The sequence below is a fragment of the Hoplias malabaricus genome, chromosome 1 (assembly GCF_029633855.1).
Source record: "Hoplias malabaricus isolate fHopMal1 chromosome 1, fHopMal1.hap1, whole genome shotgun sequence".
NCBI classification, from domain to species: Eukaryota; Metazoa; Chordata; class Actinopteri; order Characiformes; family Erythrinidae; genus Hoplias; species Hoplias malabaricus.
The window spans coordinates 82844264-82872217 of NC_089800.1; the positions used below are offsets into that span (position 1 = coordinate 82844264).

At 41.2% G+C, this 27954-nt stretch overlaps 2 protein-coding genes across 4 annotated transcripts in view; one reads left to right on the forward strand and one right to left on the reverse strand.

The window, feature by feature from the left end:
- rbks (ribokinase) overlaps positions 1 to 27954 on the reverse strand; it is a 37092-nt gene that overhangs the window by 8551 nt on the left and 587 nt on the right. The window contains exons 1-8 of one of the 2 annotated variants that reach the window (XM_066675187.1): positions 27560 to 27709; positions 24757 to 24815; positions 14108 to 14240; positions 12666 to 12729; positions 11965 to 12027; positions 11024 to 11188; positions 6982 to 7073; positions 4467 to 4655 (exon numbers count right to left, since the gene is read on the reverse strand). In XM_066675187.1, the coding sequence (XP_066531284.1) occupies positions 4467 to 4655; positions 6982 to 7073; positions 11024 to 11188; positions 11965 to 12027; positions 12666 to 12729; positions 14108 to 14240; positions 24757 to 24812 (762 nt within the window). In that variant the 5' untranslated portion in view covers positions 24813 to 24815; positions 27560 to 27709. Of the gene's footprint in view, positions 1 to 4466; positions 4656 to 6981; positions 7074 to 11023; positions 11189 to 11964; positions 12028 to 12665; positions 12730 to 14107; positions 14241 to 24756; positions 24816 to 27559; positions 27710 to 27954 lie in introns of those variants that run through there. The other variant, XM_066675196.1, reaches the window with a different exon arrangement.
- The window catches only part of babam2 (BRISC and BRCA1 A complex member 2), an 84262-nt gene continuing 83942 nt past the window's right edge, over positions 27635 to 27954 (forward strand). Inside the window, exon 1 of one of the 2 annotated variants that reach the window (XM_066675176.1) lies at positions 27635 to 27898. The gene's annotated coding sequence lies outside the window, so the exon portion shown is untranslated. The remainder of the gene's footprint in view (positions 27899 to 27954) is intronic. The other variant, XM_066675165.1, reaches the window with a different exon arrangement.

Here is a 27954-nt window from a genome sequence, read left to right on the forward strand (position 1 = left end):
TTAAAATACAGTAGTGTTCCTGTAAAAATACGGTAAATGCCTGGGAACTCTGCTGCCAGTATTTTACTGTAAATCGCAGTATTTACAGTAAATTATTTTATTATTCAATTACAGTAATATGCTGTAAATTTGAAATACAGTAGTGTTCCTGTAAAAATATGGTAAATGCCTGTAATATACTGCTGCCAGTATTTTACTGTAAAATTTGCAAGAAATTTTTTAACAGTGTACTATTAAAAGGGTTGTCATTGATTTATTATTTAATAAATTTGCCTTTATACCCACTATTATAATCTTACTTATGTCTGGGTAGGTTAATCAATCTCAACTTCTGTGCTGGTGATTTCCAGAGACATTCCCTTAGGCGCGCACAAAAGATGTGCCTTTCACACTCATCAGTGTTTGTTAAATAAAAAGTTGTGAATCTGCTGTTGCTCCTTCTGTGATTTGTGGAGGAAGAAGACATAAGGGTCCTAACAGTTCATATGGTAATGTTAATAAAAATAGCAGTGCAGCACATTTACAGGATGTTTCTTACAAACTGCTTCCTAACAATAGACAGCACTTAAACGTTATCATTCAGTACATATCATGGCTGTCTAATTAAAAACAGCAATTTCAAGATGAATGGACCAATAGAAATGCTCTAAATTTACATGGAATAAAACCTTTTTACATTGATTTCCTTTGAAATTTAAGAGGGTTTTTTCCCTTCTCCTGTAATGTTACTATTTTGGGAGCTACATATATTTCATTGTATAGCAGTGATATGCATTTTGCTTTTAGCAGTGGAACTTCATTTACTACCACTGGAATAAAATGAGTGTTTGTAATTCATAGTCATCAGATTTCCCTAATGTTTTTGCTGCTGATATCATAACTAGACTGATCTGCCTGTAGCACTTTATGATACAGATCAATAATAAGGCGGCAAAAATGTGGCAATATGACTGTAACAAGGTGTTTTATCTATCAGTTAAATGTCAGATTCCTATTTGTTACTAAGCCGTTATTCAGAAACTGTACCTGTAACTTGTATATAGCCCATTAACAATGAATTAGTTCAGCTGAAATGATGTGTCAGTGTAAAACACAAACTTACAGGTTTCTAATTTGTTTCTGACCTGTTATGTCAGTTACAGTGTGGTGTACAGAGTTACTGCATCTCACATCAGCTGATAACAGTTCTTTATTGTTTGTGCCACACTTTAACAGGGAATTGAAGCTAGTCATTAATTCTTATTGTGAACTTACTGTGATTTTATGATCATTTTTTAAAATACTTACCTGTGTGTTTTTGTACAAGAATTTGAATAGCAGTGTGTAGATAAAAGCGGCTTTACCTCTACATCAGCCACTCCTTACAGCTCCTTACATATCTAAGAAATAACGTGGAGATTATGAGATTAACTATAAAAATGGCTTAATAGTTGGGGAAAGTGGCCACTTGAAGCTGGAAGGGACGATCAACATATAAATATCCATCCATTATCTGTAACCCTTATCCAGTTCAAGGTCGCGGTGGGTCCAGAGTCTACATGGAATCATTGGGCCCAAGGCGGGAATACACCCTGGAGGGGGCGCCAGTCCTTCACAGGGCAACACACACACTCCCACATTCACTCACACCTACGGACACTTTTTTTTTTTGAGTCGCCAGTCCACCTACCAACGTGTGTTTATGGACTGTGGAAGGAAACCGGAGCACCCGGAGGAATTCCACGCAGACACAGGGAGAACACACCACACTCCTCACAGACAGTCACCCGGAGGAAACCCATGCAGACACAGGGAGAACACACCACACTCCTCACAGACAGTCACCCGGAGGAAGCCCACGCAGACACAGGGAAAACACACCACACTCCTCACAGACAGTCACCCGGAGGAAACCCACGCAGACACAGGGAAAACACACCACACTCCTCACAGACAGTCACCCGGAGGAAACCCACACAGACACAGGGAGATCACACCACACTCCTCACAGACAGTCACCCGGAGGAAACCCACGCAGACACAGGGAAAACACACCACACTCCTCACAGACAGTCACCCGGAGCGGCACTTGAACCCACAACCTCCAGGTCCCTGGAGCTGTGTGACAGCGACACCTACCTGCTGCGCCACCGTGCCGGCCAACATATAAATATGTAAATATATTTAATAACATGACCACATAAAAATGACAAAATAAATAAATGTAAGGTTAAAATGGGCTGGATAAAATACTCAATCCCCAACCCCTACTGGCCCACCTCCCTCTGGTGTAGGTTATAGCTTGTACCCTATTGATAGATTTTATTATATCTAAATCGTGCACTGCTGTGAAGTTAACTGCTGCTCATAGAAAAGACACATTGTAATAAGGATTTGGAAAACTGATGTTAATCTTATTGTTGCAAATAAACCAGCTGAGTTAATTAACTGCTGTTGGGTAAACTCTTCTTCAGTGTCCTTTTATTAGGGAGTAGAGTAAGCCTACATTTTTTTCAGCTCAAGTTGAACAGGACTTGTACATTCTTCACCTATTCTATGCTCATTAAGAGATATTAAATGTAATTATTTTTTAAAACTGAATTGCCTTTACGAATGTTATTATTCTGATATACATATATTCACTGTAAAGGCTCTCATACATTAATGACCCAATAACCACAACAGCATGTTAAACAAAGACACAAAGTATCACCGAGCTTAATCACTGAACTGCATTCCCAATAAATGTGAGTAAATATGTGAGAAATGCACCCTTGGGGTGCAATTCCTAACTGTTGAGTATGAGTTTCAGTGAATGAGGGACTGAGTGACAAAGTGAGTGAGTTAAAAGACAGTTTTATGAGGTAAAAAAAACACTACTTTAGCACACTTTGTCAGATTATGGATCCTCATCAAACAAAACAGCTTCCAATACCTTTTTTTCTATTTTCCCAGAAAACTAAAAAGACCACACCTCTCTCAGTTAGAAGACAATTGTAATTGAGAAACAATATGGCTCTTCTTGTTCCACAGTACACTACCTGTCTTTCTATAAATCCACAACCCGACATAAGAACAGGAAATGTGAAATGTAATGACGCCAAACACACCAAAGCACATTGTGAAATGACTCATCTCTTTTATAGATAGCCATCAGCAGGGGAACCAGAGGAACCGCGAACAAAATTAAGCTTGTGTTTCTTTTGTAATCAGATTTGTGAAGCTTCTCGTTGTCTAAGTTCAAACCCAGTCCAATTTTAAGACACTTTCCTGTGAAATGTAGTTAAATAATTCAGGGTTTTAAGTTTAATTGTCTGAAGAATGCCCAATACACCAGACTCTTTCTGCACTAAGAAAGATCCATTTGAAGACATAAAGTATGTGGAATGTCTGAAGAGTAAGGCCAGTGATGCAAAATACACTAAATTCAAACTGAGTGACTCATACTGAACGTCACTTACTGACAAAGAGAAGCGTAGCTCCTGAGGGTAATTCATCTTGGAAATAAATATTTCTCAAGACTGATGAGGTTTACTGAAGGCAGTAAGCACTCAGCAGGCGCTCTCAATGATATTTCTCATTCATTAATTCATGATTAATTCAGCATGTTCTGACACATCATCTTCAGCTGTATTAAAATTATGAACAGATGTCATATGCAAGTGTATATTATCCAACATAACGAAAGATGATCTTTCTGGACAGAGTATGATTGTTATACGGTAATTTAACAAAGCCTACACAATTCTACCAACATTAATATATTATTTGCAACATAAAGGAATACTCAAACATTCAATTTAATGTCACTTCTGTATCTGTAACATAAAACATAAAATATAAAAAACACTACAGCATCTGCTCACCTCATTATCTGTTCTATTGCTAGGTAGAAGCAAACATAACAGACTGCTGGTTCATAAGCTATAGGAGCAGCCGTGGCCTTGAGGTCAGAGGGTTACCCAGGACCGGCAAGAGAAGATTCATACACGGCTAAAGCGCCCTGGAGCAAGGCACCTCAGGCAGCCCCCTGCTTCGGTCGTGTGTGTGTTCACTGCCCTAGTGTGTGAGAAGACTTACTCACTAGAGTGAGTTTGTGTGTTCACTGTCACAGATGGGTCATTTGCAGATTAATTTGAAGATATGGAGTGCCTTTCAACCCACAAACTGTGAAACAAGACCACCAAGTCAGTGTTTTGTGGGCTGAGTAAGTCTGAAAACGTGATAAACCAACGTTTGTTACAAAGAGTGCATAGACTTCATCTGAGTATCCCCAGCCACAGCACTGGTTTCATGTTAATGTGAGAGCACAAAACAGTGCAAAACAAACAACTGCTCGTACATTCGCCTTGAACTGAGCTGTGGCTTATTCTCATTTAAAGGAACAGGCACTGAGCTGGTGGTGCTGACCAGGGCTGTTTAGACAGAGAGTGTTTAGATCCAGGACTGTGGGTTGGCCACAGATCTAAATTGCGTCAGAGACTTACCGTAGTATCCACGCTGGAGACCTTGGTGGTTGGGATGTGTTTGGGTGTCTTGTCTGCGGACTGCAGCACCACACAGCCCTGAGGGCCCAGGGTTAGGACAACTGAAGCACAACCTTTTTTCAGCAGCTCCAGGCCTACGCTTCCTGCATCCTCCACTGATGTTACAGGACGTCCCGTCAGCAGCTCAGCCTACAGGACACAGACACGCTGTCGGTTCAGCCAGGAAAATGACTTTATTACTACAGCCGCTTTAGCTATGTTTCTAGCACTAAATAATATTTATTATGATTTATTTTCTGTTAAATACATGTCACAAGAGATCAAAATTCTTGTAAGTCCCTGAATGAACCACTCCATGCAGTAGTTAGACTAATCACTGGAGAAAATGGCAGAGAAATTACCTGCAATGTGTGACTGCAAGATTTAATGAAGCATTTCCTGTATGGGTTTTTTTTAACGCAATATTCTTCCCAATTTATTCATCACCAATTCCATGAGGGGAGGTGTATGCCTCCGTATAACTTGGAGTGAGCGCTACCTGTCCAGATCTGTTATGCCAGCAAAGAAATGGATGCACCACGAATCAAAATACTTGTGATAAGGACAGAATAATATCCATTCTACATGGAGGGTATGTTACTCTACATATGAGTAAAGGGCATGGTACTTTATGACTAAACTACTGTGAAAAAGAATATTGTGTATACATACAATATTATACAATACACAAAAAAAGGGCTGAGCAATGACCACCCAATTAATTACCAACTACTGTAAATACGACAGGTACGTTCATATATGTTGAAATACCCAAAGCACTTTAGATAAAGAGGAGGCAAGAAAGAATGATGGAGCTGATATATTTGAAGATGCAGAGGCCAGAAGAGCACAGGGACAAACTTAGCCCAGACTTTGGGGTTATACCCAAACTAATTCATTCATTCATTCATTGTCTGTAACTGCTTATCCAGTTCAGGGTCACGGTGGGTCTAGAGCCTACCTGGAATCATTGGGCGCAAGGTGGGAATACACCCTGGAGGGGGCGCCAGTCCTTCACAGGGCGACAAACACATATACACATTTACTCACACCTACGGACACTTTCTGAGTCGCCAATCCACCTACCACCTTCCACCCAGACTCTATTTGAGGAAATGTCCAGGTATTCTTTGTAAGGTGTGACCTTAGAAAATAGAGATCCACATAGACCACACTTGCTGGTCCCACCAAAAGGACACCAGTACTCCCCCAAATCATTTCTTGGTGGTCTCCCACTAAGCTTCTCCTTTTATCTTTAAAAGAACAAGAAAAAGATAACCTATGATCATAAGAAGTGTACTGTAAAGATATAATACATACCACAAATGAGTCATGTCTTATGTTAAACAGACAGAGGATCATCAGCATTTCATGGTAAAGGACCCTGATCAGAGCGTGACATTACAAAGAGCAATGCTTTCAGCGCTAATGCTGTCTCAGACCACACAGACAAACACCTGGAGAGGACACGATACCATTAAAAACCAGAGGAGATATGCATCAGACATCCTGAAGCCTGAGCAAAGAGTAACCCTTTCTTTTTTGTGCATTTTAGATATCGCCCTTATACTTTTCTCTGGCTTCGTTCCAGAACAGAATGTCACTGAAATTACTCATCTTTTTGTAGAGTGATCTTTCTGCCTCCTGATTATTCATCTCTTACTGATGCAACTAGTGTCAGTGGATGAAAGAGAGATTTGTCATTGAACATTTGGAAGACTAAGAGTGATGTGTACAGTGGAGCTCTCACTTTCATGTCCCACCTGTACATTTTCCCCCTCTCCAGCCTGCCTGCCACATCAAAGTGGCCCTAACGGAGCTCTCTGGTTCTGCTCCCAGTCATAGCAGCCCCCTTCTGCCCCGGGGCCAAAGTGACTCACCGGCCACGCATCTGCCTTCCTTAGCTGAGCCATTATTTTTTTCTTTCCTTTAACTGTTTCCCATCAATCCAAGCCCTCATCTGTCATCTTGCACAGCCAAAAGGTGTGAGAGAGGGTGGTTCCATAAACACCAGTTACCGTAAGTGGGAGAAACCAACCCCCCCCAACCACCCAGTATTTCCCACTTAGCCGACAAGAAACCTTCAGCCTCCTGTTTTGTTACAGGTCACGACCAGGTAGCACAATTATGTGGTTATACTTTTGCATGTTTCAACACAATGACCTCCATTGATTCAAAACCGTGAGGGTAATCGTTTAAGTCTCTGCTTGCTGCATCACATCACTATATGCTTATCTTTAATAGAAAGGGTTCAGTGAAACAAAGAAGCGTTGTTGCAAAGCTCTTCTCTAACGAAAAAAGACAAAATATTTGTCTGCTAATGGGCATGCTTTAATCTGTAACAAGCTAAGCTAATGCTACCTGCTATTAGGAAATCCCTGAACACCATATTTACTACTGCTGTTTTTACCACTACGCCTTTGTCCAGCTATGTACAGTTTGTATGTGTTTGTATGTGTCAGCCCCGTGCCTTCACCTCAGACTCATTGCAGCAGAATATGTCAGAAGCTTTGTAGAAATCTTCATGTAGATCTGGAATGGCAGGGGCAGGGTTGAATATGGTCTTGACTGTGGACAATACAAAAAGGACAGTGAAAGTAGAGTGTATGAAAATGTAGTTTATGGTCAATGAAAGACAAGTACAAACTGCTTTTTTTCATTTTCAGAAGAGACTTGTGTGCTATTTATGTGCCACTGCCACAACATAGGTTTGATCTGGGAGGAAACAACCGCTCAGACCATTATGACGCATTGCTTGAACGTCACACGCTACTCAGTGTGAAACTTGGTGTTAGCCCCCTGTACTAATTTCACTTGATCTCTGCTTTTCTCTATTCCTTAGAGACCGGTAGTTTCGCTATGATGTAAGTGACAAGTTATCACTTCCCTGTCCCTCCACAAAGCGCTTGGTAAACCACATGAGAAACTGCGGCATCTAAAACATCATCACCTTCCCCTTTTGCTGCAGGACTTTTGACTTCTGAAACCTGAACAAAGTTTTTATCTGTTTATAAGAGTTGATCGTGAATATGCATCTTAACAGATTTAATTTTTTTTTTGCTTGTTTTTCTTTTTTTCTCAGGAAGTTGGGTTTGATTCCAACCTCAGGCAATATTTCCCTACCTCTGAAACATGATTAAATATATTAAGAATATTTGGATTATCAGGATTATAAATGCAAAAGAACTACCTGCACATCCCATTACATTTGTGCACATTTTATAATTTTTTGTTTCCTGCTGAAGAGTTACCATTTGGGAGACAGTGATGATACAGTCCAATCCCCATTATCATCAGCCCTCTTAAAATCTTTTTGTTTGTCTCTGAGTGCATGTGTCATGTTACTGCTCATCCTTTCATCAATTCTCATTAGCTCTCTACTGCATTCCTCACTAATGTCATAAGCGAGTGTAGTGCATCATCGTTGCTTTAACATTTTGCGTTGGTCAAAGGACCAAAAATCAAAGAGCTGGTGATAAAAACATGTATCCTACAGTTTCACTCTTCCTTTATGTTGCTCAAGCTATCACAGAGAACAGAAAGGAACTCTCATATCTTTCCTCTGATACTGCAGGTGTTATTACACACATCTGGTTTTTGACGTGCATTGGGGGAGTGTTGGGGGGGGGGAGGTAACCACGGAGACTGAGTAATGTCTGAGAGGGAAAATGCTTACAGTTGGTCATGCTCCACTCTGAACCTTGATCAATTTCAGCCCTGCTGCAATACCTCCGGTAGTTTAGACTACTAATACCCCACTACCCCCTTCACTCAAACTTCATAATGTATTTCATGGAAAAAGCTGCATCTTTCTCCCTCTCAGTCATCACGTACATTGATTTAGTCACTGGAAATGAAGACATTAACAAAATGCCACTGAGACAAACTGAGACCTATAAAGAAAAGGTCAATATGTGGCATATGTTGAGGACAAGGAAAAAAGCACTCTTATACTTTTATGGATGAGCTAGTGAAGCTTGACTATTCAGAGAGCGTTCAAGTGGCTCTAATTACATCTGAGATGTATGAGAGGAAAAAAAAAACAATGCAAAATCATCTGCTGAAGTGAATGCTGGATCCTACATCTTGCTACTTAGAGACCTGTGAAATTATATGTTACCCCCATAACAGCGCTTTCTGAAGGAATCGAAATCGTGTAACCACACAGCGCACTTGTGAATTAATGGGAAATGTGCAGACAGAACAAAGTCCAATTTTCCCCCGGTAAGCCTGTGGAGGTGGCATGTGCGTAATCCAAGCCTTGAGCCATGGCTAAGTGCTATTCACACACGTCACTGCCTGACGAATCCATCCCAAGTGATATTCACATAATCTGGGCTAATGGCCCAATTCTCACTAGTTGATATGGTCTGCTAATTCTGCCACTGGCATGTTCCTGGACAGTACTGAGGTGATGAGCATTGGGGTGTGATGGCAGGGGGATGGAGGTGGGGGGGCGGGTTGAGAGGATGTGGGTGACCATCTGTGGTGCCCATCTGTGGACGAGTCACGGCACATTGTGGTGCGTCTCCAAATAAAAAGATGAGGGCGTTTTCTGATCCATAGGGACCTGATTAGATAATGATGTTAATGATGTTTGTACTACACAAGCAGCAGGAATTTCCACCATGGGATTTAGATCAAGCAGATCTTAATCATTTTTGCTTCTAAACAAAACCAAACAAAACAAATAACACAAGCTGAGACAGCAGGGAATTCACAGAAATGAGTCAAACTCCAAAGACCTGCTGTGTTTAGAGATAGGAGAGAAACAGGTAGAAACACCAGAAAACTCAGAACTTTAACCCTTAATATGTTTGTCTTGTGTTGGTAGACCATTTTACAACATCAGGATGACAACATACACTGCACATCTAGTCTCCTCCAAGGGAGATTAAGTTTGGGCTTATGGAATGTCAATCTCTTGCCAGATATGGACCACATGGTTCATTTCAGGTCACATTTGTTTGTTATTTCAGATAAAAGCAACATATTAACCTTAAAGTCAGATTCAATCACAAGAAAAAAAAATTAATCATTCATTCATTATCTCTATCCGCTTATCAAGTTCAGGGTTACGGTGGGTCTGGAGACTACCTGGAATCACTGGGACACAGTTCAGTCCTTCACAGAATGAAACAAATTCACACACTCACACCTATGAGTCACCAATCCACCACCTACCAACGTGTGTTTTTGGACCGTGGGAGAAAACCGGAGCACCCGGAGGAAACCCACGCGTACACAGGGAGAACACAACAAACTCATCACAGACAGTCACTGGAGGAAACCCACGCGTACACAGGGAGAACACAACAAACTCCTCACAGACAGTCACCCGGAGGAAACCCACACAGACACAGGGAGAACACACCAACTCCTCACAGACAGTCACCCGGAGCGGGACTTGAACCCACAGCCTCCAGGACCCTGGAGCTGTGTGACTGCGACACTACCTGCTGTGCCACCGTGCCGCCCTAATATTAATCACACAACATAAATATCTATCTCTATAATGGTTGTCCTTTAGGTGCTTCTGATTCTTTTCACAATCCTAAAAAACATGCCTGTAGGATGATTGGCTATGTGAACCTGTCCACAGGTGTGAGTGACTGCCTTAGTGATGGGTCTACAGTGCACTGGCACCGTATCCAGAGCGTGCTCCTGCCTTGCGCCTCGGTGTTCACATCTGCCAATGGGTCCATTAAAAATATTTGCTATCAGCACTGGCCCACAATTCCTATATCATTCATTTATTCATTCACTCATTATCTGTAACCCTTATCCAGTTCAGGGTCGCGGTGGGTCCGGAGCCTACCTGGAATCATTGGGCACAAGGTGGGAATACACCCTGGAGGGGGCACCAATCCTTCACAGGGCAACACACACACTCACACCTACGGACACATTTGAGTCGCCAATCCACCTACCAACGTGTGTTTTTGGACTGTGGAAGGAATTATGCTAAAACACTAAAAAAGTAAAACACTACTAGACCTACTTGATTTCGCTTTCCCATCTTTGACAAATAAGCCTCACAACTTTTCACCATGTTTCATGCAACTGTTCAGTGTATCATTCATGCTTCAATGTGAATGCAAACAAAGTTTAATCACAGCTTGAGCATCAAAACCTGAGTTAACAGAAAAACTAGTTGAGACAAGTCAGAGAAAAAATATAAAACCTCAGCACAGATATTAGATTTAATGATACCCTGTGGTATAAAACCAAATGATAACCATTCTGTTTTTAATTATAATAATCCCAGCATCAGATTAAGATTACAATCTTAGTAATCACCAAGTCACAGTAAACATAAATAGTTCTACTGCTCTACTGTCTCCTTGAAAAATAACATTCCGGGACAACACAAATATCAAAGAGTGAAACGTAATACTGATGTAAACTGTAGTTGATTATTTATTTGTTACTAAAATATTAAAATTTCTGTTTTAAGGTTTTGACATACAATTTAAAATATATAACATATATACAGAAATACACAGTGGAGTACTAACCGTGGTTCCGCTGGGCCATTTGCAGGGCCTGTAGAGAGGTGTGTGGGTTGACCTCCAGTTGGCAGACAAGCACCTTTGCCCTCCCCAGGACTGGCTCCACCCGCTGTAGCTCCTCTTCCCCCAGCAGCATGTTTGCTCCTGCGACAATCACTATGGCATTCTCACCTGCAAAAACACAACCCCTGTCATAGATTAAATGAATAATTGGAATTATACTTTGGATATTTATTCAAATATTTGCACAAGCATTATAGGTTGTATCCAACAATGGTAACTTAGTGTTCTAAAAAGTCAGGTGTTCCCCAGTTTTTGGCGAGCAGCGTGTGCAAGTGCATGAAGGCAGAGGTCACATGATGATGAACTATGATGTACATATGAAACTATCATTGTGTAATAGAGTGTGGCAATGATGTAATGCTGACAACAGCACTTGAAAGATCCCTGTGCAGAGTAAGGTTTTTTTTTATCAAGATAGACATATTTTCTCTAATGTCCAACCTAGTTGTCTGCAAGATAATCACTCCATCCGGGGTCACTGTGACTTTTACACAGGATGCTGGGACCCAGTGCTGTCGCCAGGTTGTTATGGCGATGGTGGCGTCACTGTGCCCACAGCGCTGGCGGTTCACTGGAGAGATCTCAGCCGTGCTGGTGAAGCCGTGATTAGTGACATTTACAGGAAGCTAGGGCCTTACATTTAGCAACAGGCTGGTTATGTCACCAGCCCCTATCTCCAAGAAGAGCTATATTAAAACTGCACTGCTATAAACTGCTCTATGCTGTGTGGGTGCCGAGCTGAATGACACAGGTAGAGAGTTGCTCACTCATCTGTGCTTTATTCAGAAGTGCACTTAGTGATGTGTTATTTTAGAGGCCTTTAAAGCCTGTGGGTGCAACAGGGTGCCACACACATGGAGAACCTCCACACACACACACATTACCTGCATCATTCACGATGATGGAAGCAGCTCCAGTCGCAGCTTCAGAAGTCTGCTCCACAAAGGCTGCAGAGAGTGAGGTATAAACAAAAAAAGGGATTCAAATATGTGAGCTAGCACATCAAAGACATTCAGAGAGCAATCATTCATTTACTACATTTCCTGTATCATTTAGTACACGGTATTCACTTTTCAGCATCAGGACACCTGTAATTAACAGAAAGTCTAATTTTCAGGTTTAAAAAATTGTAACTCTTAGAAGTGGTTTCCATTTTCCACTTCTCACTTCAAAGTAATCCCCAAAAAATGCTCACATTTCATAAAATCTTACTCCACATTTGAAATGTCCAGTTTTTTGCTGTTCCTCTTTTCTCAGTAGTGGCTTCCTGACTGCTTTTTTAATCGATAGATATTGTTGTGATAGTTGAGTGGCAGTAGGGTGTACAAAATTAAAGAGTGGATATATGAAATACTGAGAGATTTTGATATTATACATGGAAGCTTTTGTGTCATTCTGTTAAATACGTTTCTTGCTTTTGTTCCTGACACAAAAAGAATGACTAGCTCTTAAATGCCCTGTTGACTGGACATAAAGGAAAGGGTGGACTTTGGCTTTTGTGAAGTACTGCATTTCTGTACAGTGGGCGTCTGAGCCCATATTAAAAAGGAGAATTTGAGCTGCAAAGAAAATGAAAGCTCGCTACCTGTGGATATGCCATTGTCTTTGAAATTCTGAATATAGTTGTTCCCAAAAAAGTCTTTTCCAACCTGTGGAGGAAGGAAACATTTTCAGTGCTTAAAGAAATAGCCATAACTTTAAACTTACTCTAAACTTACTCTTTTCCTTAGATGCAACCGATCAGCCAAAACATCTGGAGTGTTCACAGTTAATCTTTACTAATAAAGAAACTGTGCTTATAAGCAACCAGAGAGCATTGTTCAAGTTCATTCATTCATTCACTCATTGTCTGTAACCGCTTATACAGTTCAGGTTCACGGTGCAAGGTGGGAACACACCCTGGAGGGGGCGCCAGTCCTTCACAGTATGACACACACTCACACATTCACACTTCTGAGTCGCCAATCCACGACTATGGGAGGAAACCCACGCAGTCACTTGGAGCATGGCTCGAACCCACAACCCCAGGACCCTGGAGCTGTGTGACACTGACACTACCTGTTGTGCCACCGTGCCACAAATTTTGCAAGTTGCATGTCTAAAGTGTAATATAATGGTTTTATACTTGCTTATAAACATCAGGCTAGTGGCTACTATTACTACTATTTCCTCTATTAAAAATATTTTCATGAATTTTTATAGGCAACAGCACCATACACTGAATATACATATTAAACAACATAACATATTAAATTAGCCTATTAACTTGCCACAGTTTAAGGTAAGTGGGTGATGTGCTAATGCTAACTGGTATTTTTAAGCCATTACTTGTTAGCTACATTAGTTTTCAAGTTTATGGGAATAAGTGTGGGATGGGTGCATGTTTGATTTTCTTTATTGTTTAGTACTTATCTTATAAGCAAGATGCTTGTAGGTAGATTAACTGATTTGATGAATATAAGTAACCACCTTTAAACTGGAAGCTGAAACAATACTCTTCCTCACTGCCAGGGCGAAGTTCTGCATTGCTAAATCCAGCCAAGCCTTCCAGATATAGCCACCCCACCCAAAACGCCTCCACACTACCAGCAGTCCTTTAAGCGCCGCACCCCTATCTCTTTCACTCTCTCAGAGACGTTCAGAACGGAGGTAAAGGGTGGAGGGGTCCCTCTCTGCCCACTGGGGCTACTTTTATCCCACGCTGTTAAAGATGTGCCAAGGCTGGGGCCTTTCTCTACCTGGCCCTCTGTCTTTTGAAGTGCAACCCCTCTTTCAGGCTTCCTGAAAGCATGAGAGCCTATTTTTGAGCTATGCATATGCTTCAGAATCGATTGGGCTCTTTGTTCTTACAAACACAGGCATTTATTACTTGTTTAGGCTTTCTGGGGATAGAGCTGTGGGTACAAACTAACAACGATCCAAGGACTGACAGGCATGAAACAAAACGAAATATCCCCCAGCACATGCATAGAAATATCTAGACTCAGTTGTGACCTGACCACAGGAAAAGAAACCAATGTTTAGTACCTTGCAGACCATGGCAGTTCTGGCTCCCAGTCGGGCAGCTTGAACACACTGGTTTGCTCCTTTGCCGCCAAAGCCGATGAAGAACTTGTAGCCATGTATTGTCTCGCCAGCTTTTGGCAGCCTCGGTGCCTGGCTAATAAAGTAGAAGATAAAACAAACTTAGTGGTCAGAAGAACACACAAGAACAAGTTTGATTTAAAATGCTGCTGTGGACATTTGGAGCTTTTTGTCACACCTATTTTACACAATGAGCAGATAGAATCATCTACAGGCCCCTAACAGTAACTTAATATAAAGATATGGTCTTCAACACCCAGATTTCCAAAGTGTCAGTTATATACTCTATGACTTTAAAATAATGTGGTAGTTTGATCCCAAATGAAGGAGTTGGCATTATCCAGTCAAGACCCAGCAGGTTTTCTCTAGAATGCATTGTGTTTATACACACACAAAGATCCGAATATGACTTTACTACCTTAGCATCCTACCTCAGAGGTAGATCTGAAGAAAGCCCATTCACAATCTTGGTTACACTTGAATTGTAAGTCCCAGTTTAGTCCCAGGTGTAAACAGGGCCTTAGTAAGCCAATGTTACAGTAACAAAATTGCCCCCAGTGTGTGAATCTGAAATCTTTACCTGGATGTCACTGTAGACATCTCATAATCCTCTCATTGACATTTTGGCTGGAAAACCCCACCAATAAACCAGAAAACCATATGTATAAATGTTTATATTTATATGATGATTCACTCCAACTGACTCAGTAATGTATAGGAACTTGATCCATTCACTATGCTGACTTCCACTGCACTCAACCTTTTAATGCTTATCCACAACATTCTGAAATAATGTGCATTTGGGAAGCGGGGTGTGAGGGTATTTACTGGAATACAATGACTGAAAGGGTTGTTTATGAGTCAAATCTCTATGTCCGGCCATACCCCTAAGATCCTAAATATAAGGCTAGGGCTCTGAAGTCCAGAGAAAGGTAATTGCTTTACTGCCACGGGCATGGCATTACAGAGAGGTTGGTGTGATTCTCACCCAACCAGAACAAGCAGCTATTACTCATTCTATTGAAGAAGAAGAAGAAGAAGAAGAAGAAGGAGGAAAAAACAAAACCTCTGAACCTCAGAAAGTTACTGCCTGGCTTGAGTCCAACTCCACAAGAGTCCATGTTTTTTGTTGACAGCAGAACATGCTGCTGAACTTGTTTTTCTCTGCTTGACTTTGCAAACATGTGTTGTTTGTGAGGTTTAAAGAGGGTTTTTACAGTAAGCCAATTTAGAGGAATAAAGCTGCTATTTGCCCAGTTTCCCGTAATCTGGACGAGGAGTTTTGATCTTGTTCGGGATAGCTCTGTTGATGAGCTGGTTTGGCCAACCACATGTTTTCAAATAAGCTAAGTGTCTGGGGGAAACAAATACGATCATAAGATCAACAAGTAGTCTGCTTAAAATATAATTTTACTCTTACCAGAACATTAGTCAAGAGAAAGATACTGCTGATTTTCTGATCTCCCATACGTGGGATTCCAGTGCATCTATGCAACATAATCATAGTGCAACAGCTGTGACCTACTAGTAAAGATTTGTCACTTATTAATAAACACCTATTTGTGTTTATCTTCTAATTTCCATTTGGTTTAAATGTGCTATTTTTATAGTATAATACTCCTATGCCCTTGTCAGACAGCTCCAGTTACTGGGTTCACAGCTCCAGGTTCACTCCCCAACCCAGGCCACTGTTTGCTAAGAGTTTGCTATGCTCTCCCTGTGTTTGTATGGGTTTCCTCCGGGTGCTCCAGTGTCCTCTGCAATATTCTGACACATTTAAACCACAAAAGTGATGGTTGCCTTTAAAGCAGGGCTATCCAACATTATCCCCGCATTATTAGCTTCAGGTGTGCTGCTTGTGCTTGTTTAAAATGGCTGCAGTCACCCCTACTCTTTATGGATAATGCTATGTTGAAATTCACTGTTCGCTGTCAGAAATAAGAGCTCGAAATTACGTCATTTCTGACCTCCCCGCTTTCCAGCTACAAAGTGGAAGCTTGCTGAGAGGTTTTGAACTCTGCAGCATTTATGCTTTGTTTAAGTGCTGTCTGGTGTTTTACTGTTCTGACGTTGACAGTACATTTGCATTTGTATTATACCTCCTGTACAATAGGAAAGTGCAGAATTCTGACTTGTCCCTCAGGTAATGGATGGAGCTCCATCACTCCAGAAAGCACAGTTCAACTGCTCCACAGCCCAGTGACAGGGGGGTGTACTTTATGCTCTTAGAGCCAACACTGGGCATTGGGTGCTCTGACATAAAGCTCATGAGAGGTAATACATTCGTATGAAGATTGTGCCATTAAATTGTGAACTTTGAAGTAGTTCATTTCCATGATTAGAGCAGCTGTCAAGCTACTTTTAGATACACATTCTGGTCATGATTCACGAAAATGGACATAAATGTATATATAGAAATATCCTTCCATCCATCCATTATCTGTAACCGCTTATCCAATTCATCCAGGGTCGCGGGGGGTCCAGAGCCTACCTGGAATCATTGGGCGCAAGGCAGGAATACACCCTGGAGGGGGCGCCAGTCCTTCACAGGGCAACACAGACACACACACACACACACACACATACATACATACGGACACTTTTGTGTCACCAATCCACCTACCGACGTGTGTTTTTGGACTGTGGGAGGAAACCGGAGCAACCGGAGGAAGCCCACGCGGACACGGGGAGAACACACCAACTCCTCACAGGCAGTCACCCGGAGCGGGAATCGAACCCACAACCTCCAGGTCCCTGGAGCTGTGTGACTGCGACACTACCTGCTGCGCCACCGTGCCGCCATATAGAAATATATTGAATATAAATATATTGAATATAAATATATTGAAATACAAGCTCTTATACAAAGTTAAATTGTGTAAACAAGGATGTAAGATTTATCTAAACTGGGATAGCAGCACTACTTCTAGCACGCAAATAACACGAAAATTTTCAAAAGCATCAAATTCAGTACTACATTGAACACTCTGACAGCTCTTCAGTTCCAAGGACACTAATCCCACTCCTGCAGTTAGAGCCTCTGCTGCTGTTGTGTACGTGTAAGTGACTACACAGGAGCTCCACAGTCTCAATGACTTTTGTCATTAGATTGTGAGCATTCAAACTAATGAGGTGTGATTGAGTCAGTGTCTGGAGTCAGGTGAAAGCCAGACAAACCACACCTGAATCATCACAAACACTCCATTGTTTGATAGCAAGTAGTGTCTGAACGTTCAATCAATCAGTGGCATCGCAAAATCTTGACACAGTTTAATGTCTCTTACACTATACCGCCACATGGAACCACAACAGGTGTTAGACTGACGTGCTGTTTACATCCTTTTTTTTTTTTTTTCTTTCCACAAAGATCGAAGGAGAAAACCACTGACGCAGTGTGAGCAAGACGGCCACGGCAAAAACCACTAAACCCACGGGCGACACACAATAAAACCTCTACTTTCAAAGAAAAGCTTTGGTGGATCTAAGCGACTGACTCATGTCACGTATATATAGCATTTGTTTCCAAATAATCAAATACATGAGAGTGGAAGACTTTAGCTCATTGTACCTGTACTGGAGTGTTTCCCACATTAGTATCAATTTGATGCCTGAGTGACATAAATATAGCTCCATTATACGAGACATGAGTCACATGTATTTATTTTATTTTATTTCCAACACCTAGGGTCCCTTTCCAACGTGTGTCTACTTCTTAAAACATTTGTGTTATTTTTATATATATATTTTCCAAGCACTCTTTTATGCCAGGCTATTATTCTGCCTGTTACTGAGTGTTTTACTGAGTCTACTGTAAATGTGAACAAGCTTTGTTCTGTTTAAAACGAGGGGTGAGCAGGAGTGGAAGTATAGATTGAGTAGTTTTTTATGATACCACAAAACTTAATTTTATTTTATTTTTTTACCGCAGCCAAGTCTCCATAATTGGAATTCTGGGACTTTAGGGAAGCAACAGTAGCTTGAAACATGTACACATGCCATATCTATAATTCAAACATTTAAAAGGTGTTTAGGAAGGTTTACAATAGATGGTGGATTGCTAATGCCACACAAATATTAGTGTGATCAGAGACAAATATTGGATGATTCATTACGGATCACAAAAGCCGCTTCATCTCATCAAGAAGGTATTGGATGGTCGTCTACTCCCCCACAGCCGGGTATTTGTTTTCTTTCAGCCAACTCTTGACATTGAACATGGTGGCTTTAAGCTCATATGTTGCATTCAATTTTGTTTTATGCCTTTCTGGGAAGATTGTACAAGCTGTATGTGTGTATGACTGAACACTACTGTAGCTGACTTAACAAATTATAAGGCATTTAAACGGGAAGGGCCATATAATGTCTGATGAAATGGAATTCATCAGTGGCCCTTTGCTGTCGTACTGCTATTAAATGCTGAGACGATCAGCAGGTGGCACTCTCTGGCTTCAGCACGGCCACACAGATGTTCAACCGGAGACGAGAGGCAATGGTTCTGTCTCACTGTCACCCAGACAAAAAACATGCGCACCAGCCAGAAAGAAAACTGGATTTCATACTTCAAAGTCATGCATAGCACTTTGATGGGCTAGGAGTGTGTTTCAAGCACCCTTCAGAAAAAGAAGAAAAAAAAAAAGGAAAAGAACATACAAACATAGACTTTTCCTGTTAGTGCCACTGCCTAATTGATGCGGTCTCTGCTTTTCAAAGGCCAAAGTTGATGGCTGCATATTTAATGAAAGAGCGAGGCATACAGGGTGGGGGGTGGATGGGGCAGAAATAGGCAAAGTAGAACACAAACAAGGCCGTGTGTGTTTAATAACACACACTTTTGGGGTTGTTTTTGTGAATATCACAATGTGACATGTCCAGAAAGCACCATTTATTCCTCCATGGAAGATTAACAGTGAAAAGCAAACAGTGCCTGCCTTAAAGAATTCTCTAGCTATTTCACTCCTGTGTGGGCAAGCACTTAAGATCTTCTCAAAGAGCTGGCTGAGAAGTGCTAGTCTCTGATTAATGTGCTTCGCATAATCTCCATACAAGGAAATCAGCAGATTGCTCCCCAAAACATCACCGGGCCATTTAACACTAAGCAATTCCACAGACATTATCCTGTAGCAACAATGACAAAATGTTATTTTTCAGCAGGAGATTCAGAGCACGAAATCCATGAGCAGTCCACACGATAACAATCAACAACCATGGACAGTGTAGTGTCTTATAGAAGCTTTTAAAATCAGTAAAATCAATCAAATGAGACCAATAAAAACATGAGGAGACACATTGTTATTTCAAATCACTGAACAGCTTCACGTGTGGAGCAAATCCTAAATGCATGTGAGTGAGTGAGTGGGCGAGCCAGCAAACTATAAACCAGTCCCATGAGATGCTTCTCATCTATAAAAAATAAAAACAAAATAAAACCACCAACAGCAACAAAAACCCAATGTATATAAACAGCTGTGTCTGATCCACTTGCACCAATGCAACATACATTAACTCACCAACGCCCCAAAGCAACATACACTGATTCGCCACCATGTCATTGACACTGTAGCGCCCCAACGCAACATACATTAACCTGCCACCATGTCATTGACACTGTAGCGCCCCAACGCAACATACATTAACCTGCCACCATGTCATTGACATTGTAGCGCCCCAACGCAACATATACTAACTCGTCACCATGTCATTGACACTGTAACGCCCCAACGCAACATACACCAACTCGTCACCATGTCATTGACACTGTAACGCCCTAAAGCAACATACACTAACTCGTCACCATGTCATTGACACTGTAACGCCCCAGCGCAACATACACTAACTCGTCACCATGTCATTGACACTGTAACGCCCCAGCGCAACATACACTAACTCGTCACCATGTCATTGACACTGTAACGCCCCAATGCAACATACATTAACTCACCACCATGTCATTGACACTGTAACGCCCCAATGCAACATACATTAAGTCACCACCATGTCATTGACACTGTAACGCCCCAATGCAACATACATTAACTCACCACCATGTCATTGACACTGTAACGCCCCAACGCAACATATACTAACTCGTCACCATGTCATTGACACTGTAACGCCCCAGCGCAACATACATTAACTCGTCACCATGTCATTGACATTGTAGCGCCCCAACGCAACATACACTAACTCGCCACCATGTCACTGACACTGTAACGCCCCAATGCAACATACACTAACTCGTCACCATGTCATTGACACTAACGCCCCAGCGCAACATACACTAACTCGTCACCATGTCATTGACACTAACGCCCCAGCGCAACATACACTAACTCGTCACCATGTCATTGACACTAACGCCCCAGCGCAACATACACTAACTCGTCACCATGTCATTGACACTGTAGCGCCCCAACGCAACATACATTAACCTGCCACCATGTCATTGACATTGTAGCGCCCCAACGCAACATATACTAACTCGTCACCATGTCATTGACACTGTAACGCCCCAACGCAACATACACCAACTCGTCACCATGTCATTGACACTGTAACGCCCTAACGCAACATACACTAACTCGTCACCATGTCATTGACACTGTAACGCCCCAGCGCAACATACACTAACTCGTCACCATGTCATTGACACTGTAACGCCCCAGCGCAACATACACTAACTCGTCACCATGTCATTGACACTGTAACGCCCCAGCGCAACATACACTAACTCGTCACCATGTCATTGACACTGTAACGCCCCAATGCAACATACATTAACTCACCACCATGTCATTGACACTGTAACGCCCCAATGCAACATACATTAAGTCACCACCATGTCATTGACACTGTAACGCCCCAATGCAACATACATTAACTCACCACCATGTCATTGACACTGTAACGCCCCAACGCAACATATACCAACTCGTCACCATGTCATTGACACTGTAACGCCCCAGCGCAACATACATTAACTCGTCACCATGTCATTGACACTGTAGCGCCCCAACGCAACATACACTAACTCGCCACCATGTCATTGACACTGTAACGCCCCAACGCAACATACACTAACTCGCCACCATGTCACTGACACTGTAGCGCTCCAACGCAACATACACTAACTCGTCACCATGTCATTGACACTGTAACGCCCCAGCGCAACATACACTAACTCGTCACCATGTCATTGACACTGTAACGCCCCAGCGCAACATACACTAACTCGTCACCATGTCATTGACACTGTAACGCCCCAATGCAACATACATTAACTCACCACCATGTCATTGACACTGTAACGCCCCAACGCAACATATACTAACTCGTCACCATGTCATTGACACTGTAACGCCCCAGCGCAACATACACTAACTCGTCACCATGTCATTGACATTGTAGCGCCCCAACGCAACATACACTAACTCGTCACCATGTCATTGACACTGTAACGCCCCAACGCAACATACACTAACTCGCCACCATGTCACTGACACTGTAGCGCTCCAACGCAACATACACTAACTCGTCACCATGTCATTGACACTGTAACGCCCCAGCGCAACATACACTAACTCGTCACCATGTCATTGACACTGTAACGCCCCAGCGCAACATACACTAACTCGTCACCATGTCATTGACACTGTAACGCCCCAATGCAACATACATTAACTCACCACCATGTCATTGACACTGTAACGCCCCAACGCAACATATACTAACTCGTCACCATGTCATTGACACTGTAACGCCCCAGCGCAACATACACTAACTCGTCACCATGTCATTGACATTGTAGCGCCCCAACGCAACATACACTAACTCGTCACCATGTCATTGACACTGTAACGCCCCAACGCAACATACACTAACTCGCCACCATGTCACTGACACTGTAGCGCTCCAACGCAACATACACTAACTCGCCACCATGTCATTGACACTGTAGCGCTCCAACGCAACATACACTAACTCGCCACCATGTCATTGACACTGTAACGCCCCAATGCAACATACATTAACTCACCACCATGTCATTGACACTGTAACGCCCCAACGCAACATACACTAACTCACCCCCATGTCATTGACACTGTAACGCCCCAACGCAACATATACTAACTCGTCACCATGTCATTGACACTGTAACGCCCCAGCGCAACATACACTAACTCGTCACCATGTCATTGACATTGTAGCGCCCCAACGCAACATACACTAACTCGTCACCATGTCATTGACACTGTAACGCCCCAACGCAACATACACTAACTCGCCACCATGTCACTGACACTGTAGCGCTCCAACGCAACATACACTAACTCGCCACCATGTCATTGACACTGTAGCGCTCCAACGCAACATACACTAACTCGCCACCATGTCATTGACACTGTAACGCCCCAATGCAACATACATTAACTCACCACCATGTCATTGACACTGTAACGCCCCAACGCAACATACACTAACTCACCCCCATGTCATTGACACTGTAACGCCCCAACGCAACATACACTAACTCACCCCCATGTCATTGACACTGTAGCGCCCCAACGCAACATACATTAACCTGCCACCATGTCATTGTCACTGCAGTGCCCCAAATGACCACCATTCAAACCATTGCTCTGCACAGGGTGAAATGGGGCAAACAATGTATGCACAGCAAAAGATGGACTGCATTCCGTAATTGCAGAACTAGAAAATGTATATTTAAGGTCAGTGGAGCTGAGAGGATGGATAGTGATTGTGTAAACATGGAGGTGGTAATAATGGTATGTTTTAGTACTCTACATGATTTATAAACAAAAGAGCTCCTTCACATTCAGGTCTCTTTACATAAACATTTACATTAAAAGTTTACATTATTATTAAATATTAAAAGTGAAGGAGTAATTTTCCCTTCTCTTGTGAAGTAGATTTTTGGAGGCACAAGGTTTTGTTCCAACAGCAATAATATACAGACTCATAATTAATTCAAATATGCTCATTATAAAAACATGTTTGACTCAAATGGCACAGCATAAACAGCTACGTGCCATGATGTACTTCTCTATATGACACATCGTTTCCGTCCAGTCAGGAAGATTCAAAATTGAACCTGTTTGGAAAACCTGAGTTTATGGATATGTACTGAAAGACAACTAAGGATTTAATCTGTACTGATTTTGAATAATACCACATTCACCCCCATTTTACCTCCATTAAAGTGAGCATAAGTAGTGAGATGGTAATTACCAAGCAAATCCCATTGCATTGTCTGCACATGGAACCGATCTTTGAAAACCAAGTGTGGGATTTAGGCTTTGATATTCTCTTTAGAGTTTGTCTTTGGAATAAACAAACCTAACAAAGACTACAACACCAAAGGCCCGCGACGGTGTATAAAGGAACATTTACAGAACAGTGTATAAAAGAGACATAAAACTAAAGATAATTAAAAGAAAAAGGACCTCTTCATAGAAACCTGGCAATAAAAAAACAATCGAATGACATGAAAAGATGATAACCCAGTGGTATGTCTCTCTTTCAGACAGCTACAGCTGAGAACACATTCGTTACAAAAGCTGTTTCAAAATGTTTATCGTGAAAAGCGCACAGCATGTCATCTACTGTCGCATCAAAGACTTCCTCTGTTACACAGACTGCACCACAAGATACAAACTTTTCAGAAAACGTTAATTAAAACTCCATGTAGAGTAGATACAACAAAGCTCAAAATGATATGAATAAGATCAAGAAGATAAGAGAAAGATTCCAACGTTCACAAAACCATATAATTTGTGAAACATGGTGAAAGTAGTGTCATGGGCGTTTTAAACAAGTTTGATCATCTTTATATTAAAAACAGTGAATGTGCCCTCAGAACCTCTGACTTAACAATCTCTCTACCCACGTAGAATATAAGGTCAACCAAAAAGTAATAATAAATTAACAATACTTCCTCTTGCAGTAAATCTAACCTCAAAATGCAAAGTAGAGCTCAATGAATCCCAATATTTCACTTACAACCATGTTGGCATTGCATTAGGGCACAATCAGTGGGTTTACTGTACATTAGTACAACATATTAACTGCATATTTTAGGTCTTTTTTTGCCTCAGACAAAACTTTTCCAAAGAAACTCACATGTTTAATTTCAGCTCTGATAAATCTGTAATACTGTACTTCAGCAACAAAGTGCAGTTGTAGTCAATGTGACCAGGAGACACTTGACAAGGAAAAAGTTGAACCAACAGCCAACGTGACTTATGATTCATACCTCTGGAGAAAATATTAATAACTCAAGCTGACTTGAGGCAGTTCCCCTATCTGCATATTTTGAGTTGTATTTAGCCCTAGTGGAAAGACCCTCCACAGTTATTTTAAAACAGCAATGCGTAAAATAAAACATGTTCCACAAGCACAGGGATGAGTATGAACTTAAGTGTGAGTCACATGTTGGGTACACCAATGTTTACGGTGATGTTGTTGGCAGTAATACATTATTGTGCAGAAAGGCTACAGCTTAATTTTTGTGCAAACTTAAATATATCAAACATTACATTTAATGTATGAACTAATATGTTTATATTTGAACTCACCTGACCAGATCAGTCATACAGGAGCCAACAACCACGACATTCACCTCTTCAGTCATGTCCTAGTAAAGTCAGAGATACACACACACAGGGAGTAATCAGCGAAATCAATAAACCAAAATGTTCTTGGTTCTGAAGAATTGGAAAATCCACTACTGTTGCTGTTTTGCACATAAGGCCACAATGGCTGCATTTCTGGCTGCTGGATGCTGGAAAAGGTTGGGAAAGTATCACTTTGAGTATTGAAGGTTCAGTATGCATGATTACAGCTACATTTATTAGCTAAGATGTGTAGGTGAACTACTAGAAAAAAGGTTTTGGAACCATCTCCCATTCCCGGCAATGAACAATGCATGGAAATAGAATCTACGGTGGCTGGCAGTGTTCATTCACTGTTTGCTAGTTTCATGACTTCAGTATTGGAAGGCTTAGAGTCTCAAAAGAAATACAGTGTCCATTTTTAAATGTAAATTTGTGTTGATTTATTAAGGGTTTCGGGTTTACCTAGCGTATTTATACCACTACTTTACTGAGTGTAAGCGTCTATTGGGACTGGATGTTTACAAGAATCCAGCAAGCTTTCCTAAACTGAACACAGAGATGGGGTGGAGTAATGGGCACTGGGGAGGGTCAGTTAAATTTACAGGAGGTCAGTGTAAACAAAGATTCTAACTCCGGTCCTGAGTGTGATGTGTTAATCAGGATTTCTGAGACCAAGATTGTACGCGATGTAATACTTATTTGTACCGTTTAGAACAAAATTGCATAGTGAACTTTTAATATGGACCCAGAAATGCTCTGCGGCACATCCTGCATTAAAAACAAAACGATTCAGAAGAGTACAGAAGCAGGCAGTGCTATTCGAAGCAGAGATGGAGGAAGTAGGCTTGAATTGCCGCTTTCAAATAGAGTGCACACTCTATCCATCCGCATGTAGGAAATGTTTTCAATAGGTTAGAAATAGCATTAATTGTGCTCGGCATTGGACATGTGCCTATTGCACCAGAGGTGATTATTTCAAGACTGCACCATGTGATTGACAACAGCCAAGAAAATCCTTCATTAATTCAATCCCTTGCATGTAGGCTATGCATGTGAATAGTAGTGTGCTAATCTGCTGAAATCTCCCAGCAGTCCTTAGGCACAGCGAAAGCTTGGCCGTTAGCTATGGGACAGTCTTGGTTTTCCCTTGCCTGTATTTTCTGCACAGTCTACAGTATATCCAAATCATACGGATTGATAGGGTGATTATTACTTATTCTACATTTAGATGTGTCTAACAGTCATGTTCACAAACTAAAATTACATCCATTTCCTAATATGCTTGTGTAAATCAGACCTATATAAAGAATAAAAATAACCAGGCATTGCAAATTGAGGAAGACAATCTTTATACATGGCTGGGAATGTTAACATGCCATGCAAATCCTTCAGTTTCTTATGGAAGAGAAGCTGCACAACAGTGTTGAACATGCAGACAGCCTTGGTCAATGGAGATGTCGTGTTGATTATGGTGGTTTGTTTAAAATGTAGAAAGAAAAAAGGAACAAAAACATTGAATACATCTATGGTTATCTAACACTTAGCATTAACCACAACAGCAAAATCGTATTTGTGTTTCAACAGCAGGCAAGTTGATTCTAGAGGTTTTTATTAAATATGCAGATTATATCTACAATTTATTTAAGAAATATTTTGAATGTTAAAGCCAAGCTTGTGTTTCCCAACCCTGGTCGTGGTGTATCCTTTGTACTGCACGTTCTGGTGACCTCTTACAAAATATCTGTAACTAATCAGCTCATCAACTGCCATTTCTGTGCGGTTTAGGGTTTGTTTGAACAGACAAACACAATTTGTAAGTCAGCTAGTATGCCAGTTCCAACAAAATCTGGATTTTTGAGTAAAATAACTATAACTCAGAGCTGAAGACTCTCTAATAAGTCCCTCAGCTCTTTTACTATTGGACACATTTGACTCAACACTTAAAACAACAACATAGTTTGGGAAAATGGTGACCTTTCTGATGGGAATATTTAACTGTAGAAGATTTTGTAATAAGGGTTGTGTTGTGTTTCATTGTCCTGAGCGGATTTATCGAATAAATGAAAGCATGTTTGCGTTGAAGGAAATCTTCTAAGATGTGGAATTATGTTTGTGTCTGATTTTTATTTATTTATTTTTTAACGTATCAAACAAGTCAATCCTTCTTGCGCTCTCTCGCTCCTGTGCCTTGTCAGCAAGCTGTGGCCTTGCCAGCCTGTACAGATCAGCTGTGAGCCATGGCCCCTCTGACCTTACTCAGGTAATCAGCCAATGAGCTGGACCAAGTTTTTGAGCCTGTGCCTGTGACATTAATTCGTAAAGATGTCTGACATGGTGTGAAAAATTCCCACCAAATCCAACCCAAAAGCTGCAGAAAGACACCACTTCTTAGCAAATATATTTCCTCTTGACTAATAATAAAAAATAAATTAATTAAAAATCTTGCATTGTTAACTCTTTAAGTTATCTGGCTTGAATTGTGGAATACTTCCCTTGACAAGAGTTGAAAACCTGTGATCTATTTAGTGCACTATAAAGGGACTAGGGAGCAAGGGTGCATTTGAGATTCAGCCATTGTATAGAAATCATTGTTTGAACCTCAGTAGATTCATTTGCCAGTATACACAGTAGTAGCAGTGCATTTTACTTTTGCAAATCTCTCGAAAAAATATTTATAGGCGTTCGGATTAAAAACAAAAAATAAATAAATAAATAAATCAGTGCCACTCATTGTAAATAGTGAATTTAAAACGTCGCACGTTACCTATGGTTGGTATCAGCTGTGAAACTGTAAAACTCGAATAGAAACAAAGTTCAATTTCTGAACCTCAGACTGAAGAAGCTTTCACATAGAGGAGTTCTCGCCTTCTCCTGTTTCATTACAATGTCACATTTGTCCTATTTATGCACAATGCTAAACTGTTAATCCAGAAAAATTGCAGCATTTCTGCAGCTAAAAAAAATATAACGAATTTTTTAAACGCAGATATAGCCGAGTAGTTTCAGAATGGCCGAGCAGGCATTTGCGGAGACTGCCCTGATTAAAGACCCCAAACAAACCGAGCCGGAGGAGAACAGCAGCACCTGATAAACTCTGGAAAAGGTATAGAACACTAAATTATACCGACAATATTTACAGCTTTAAACGAACACTGTAAC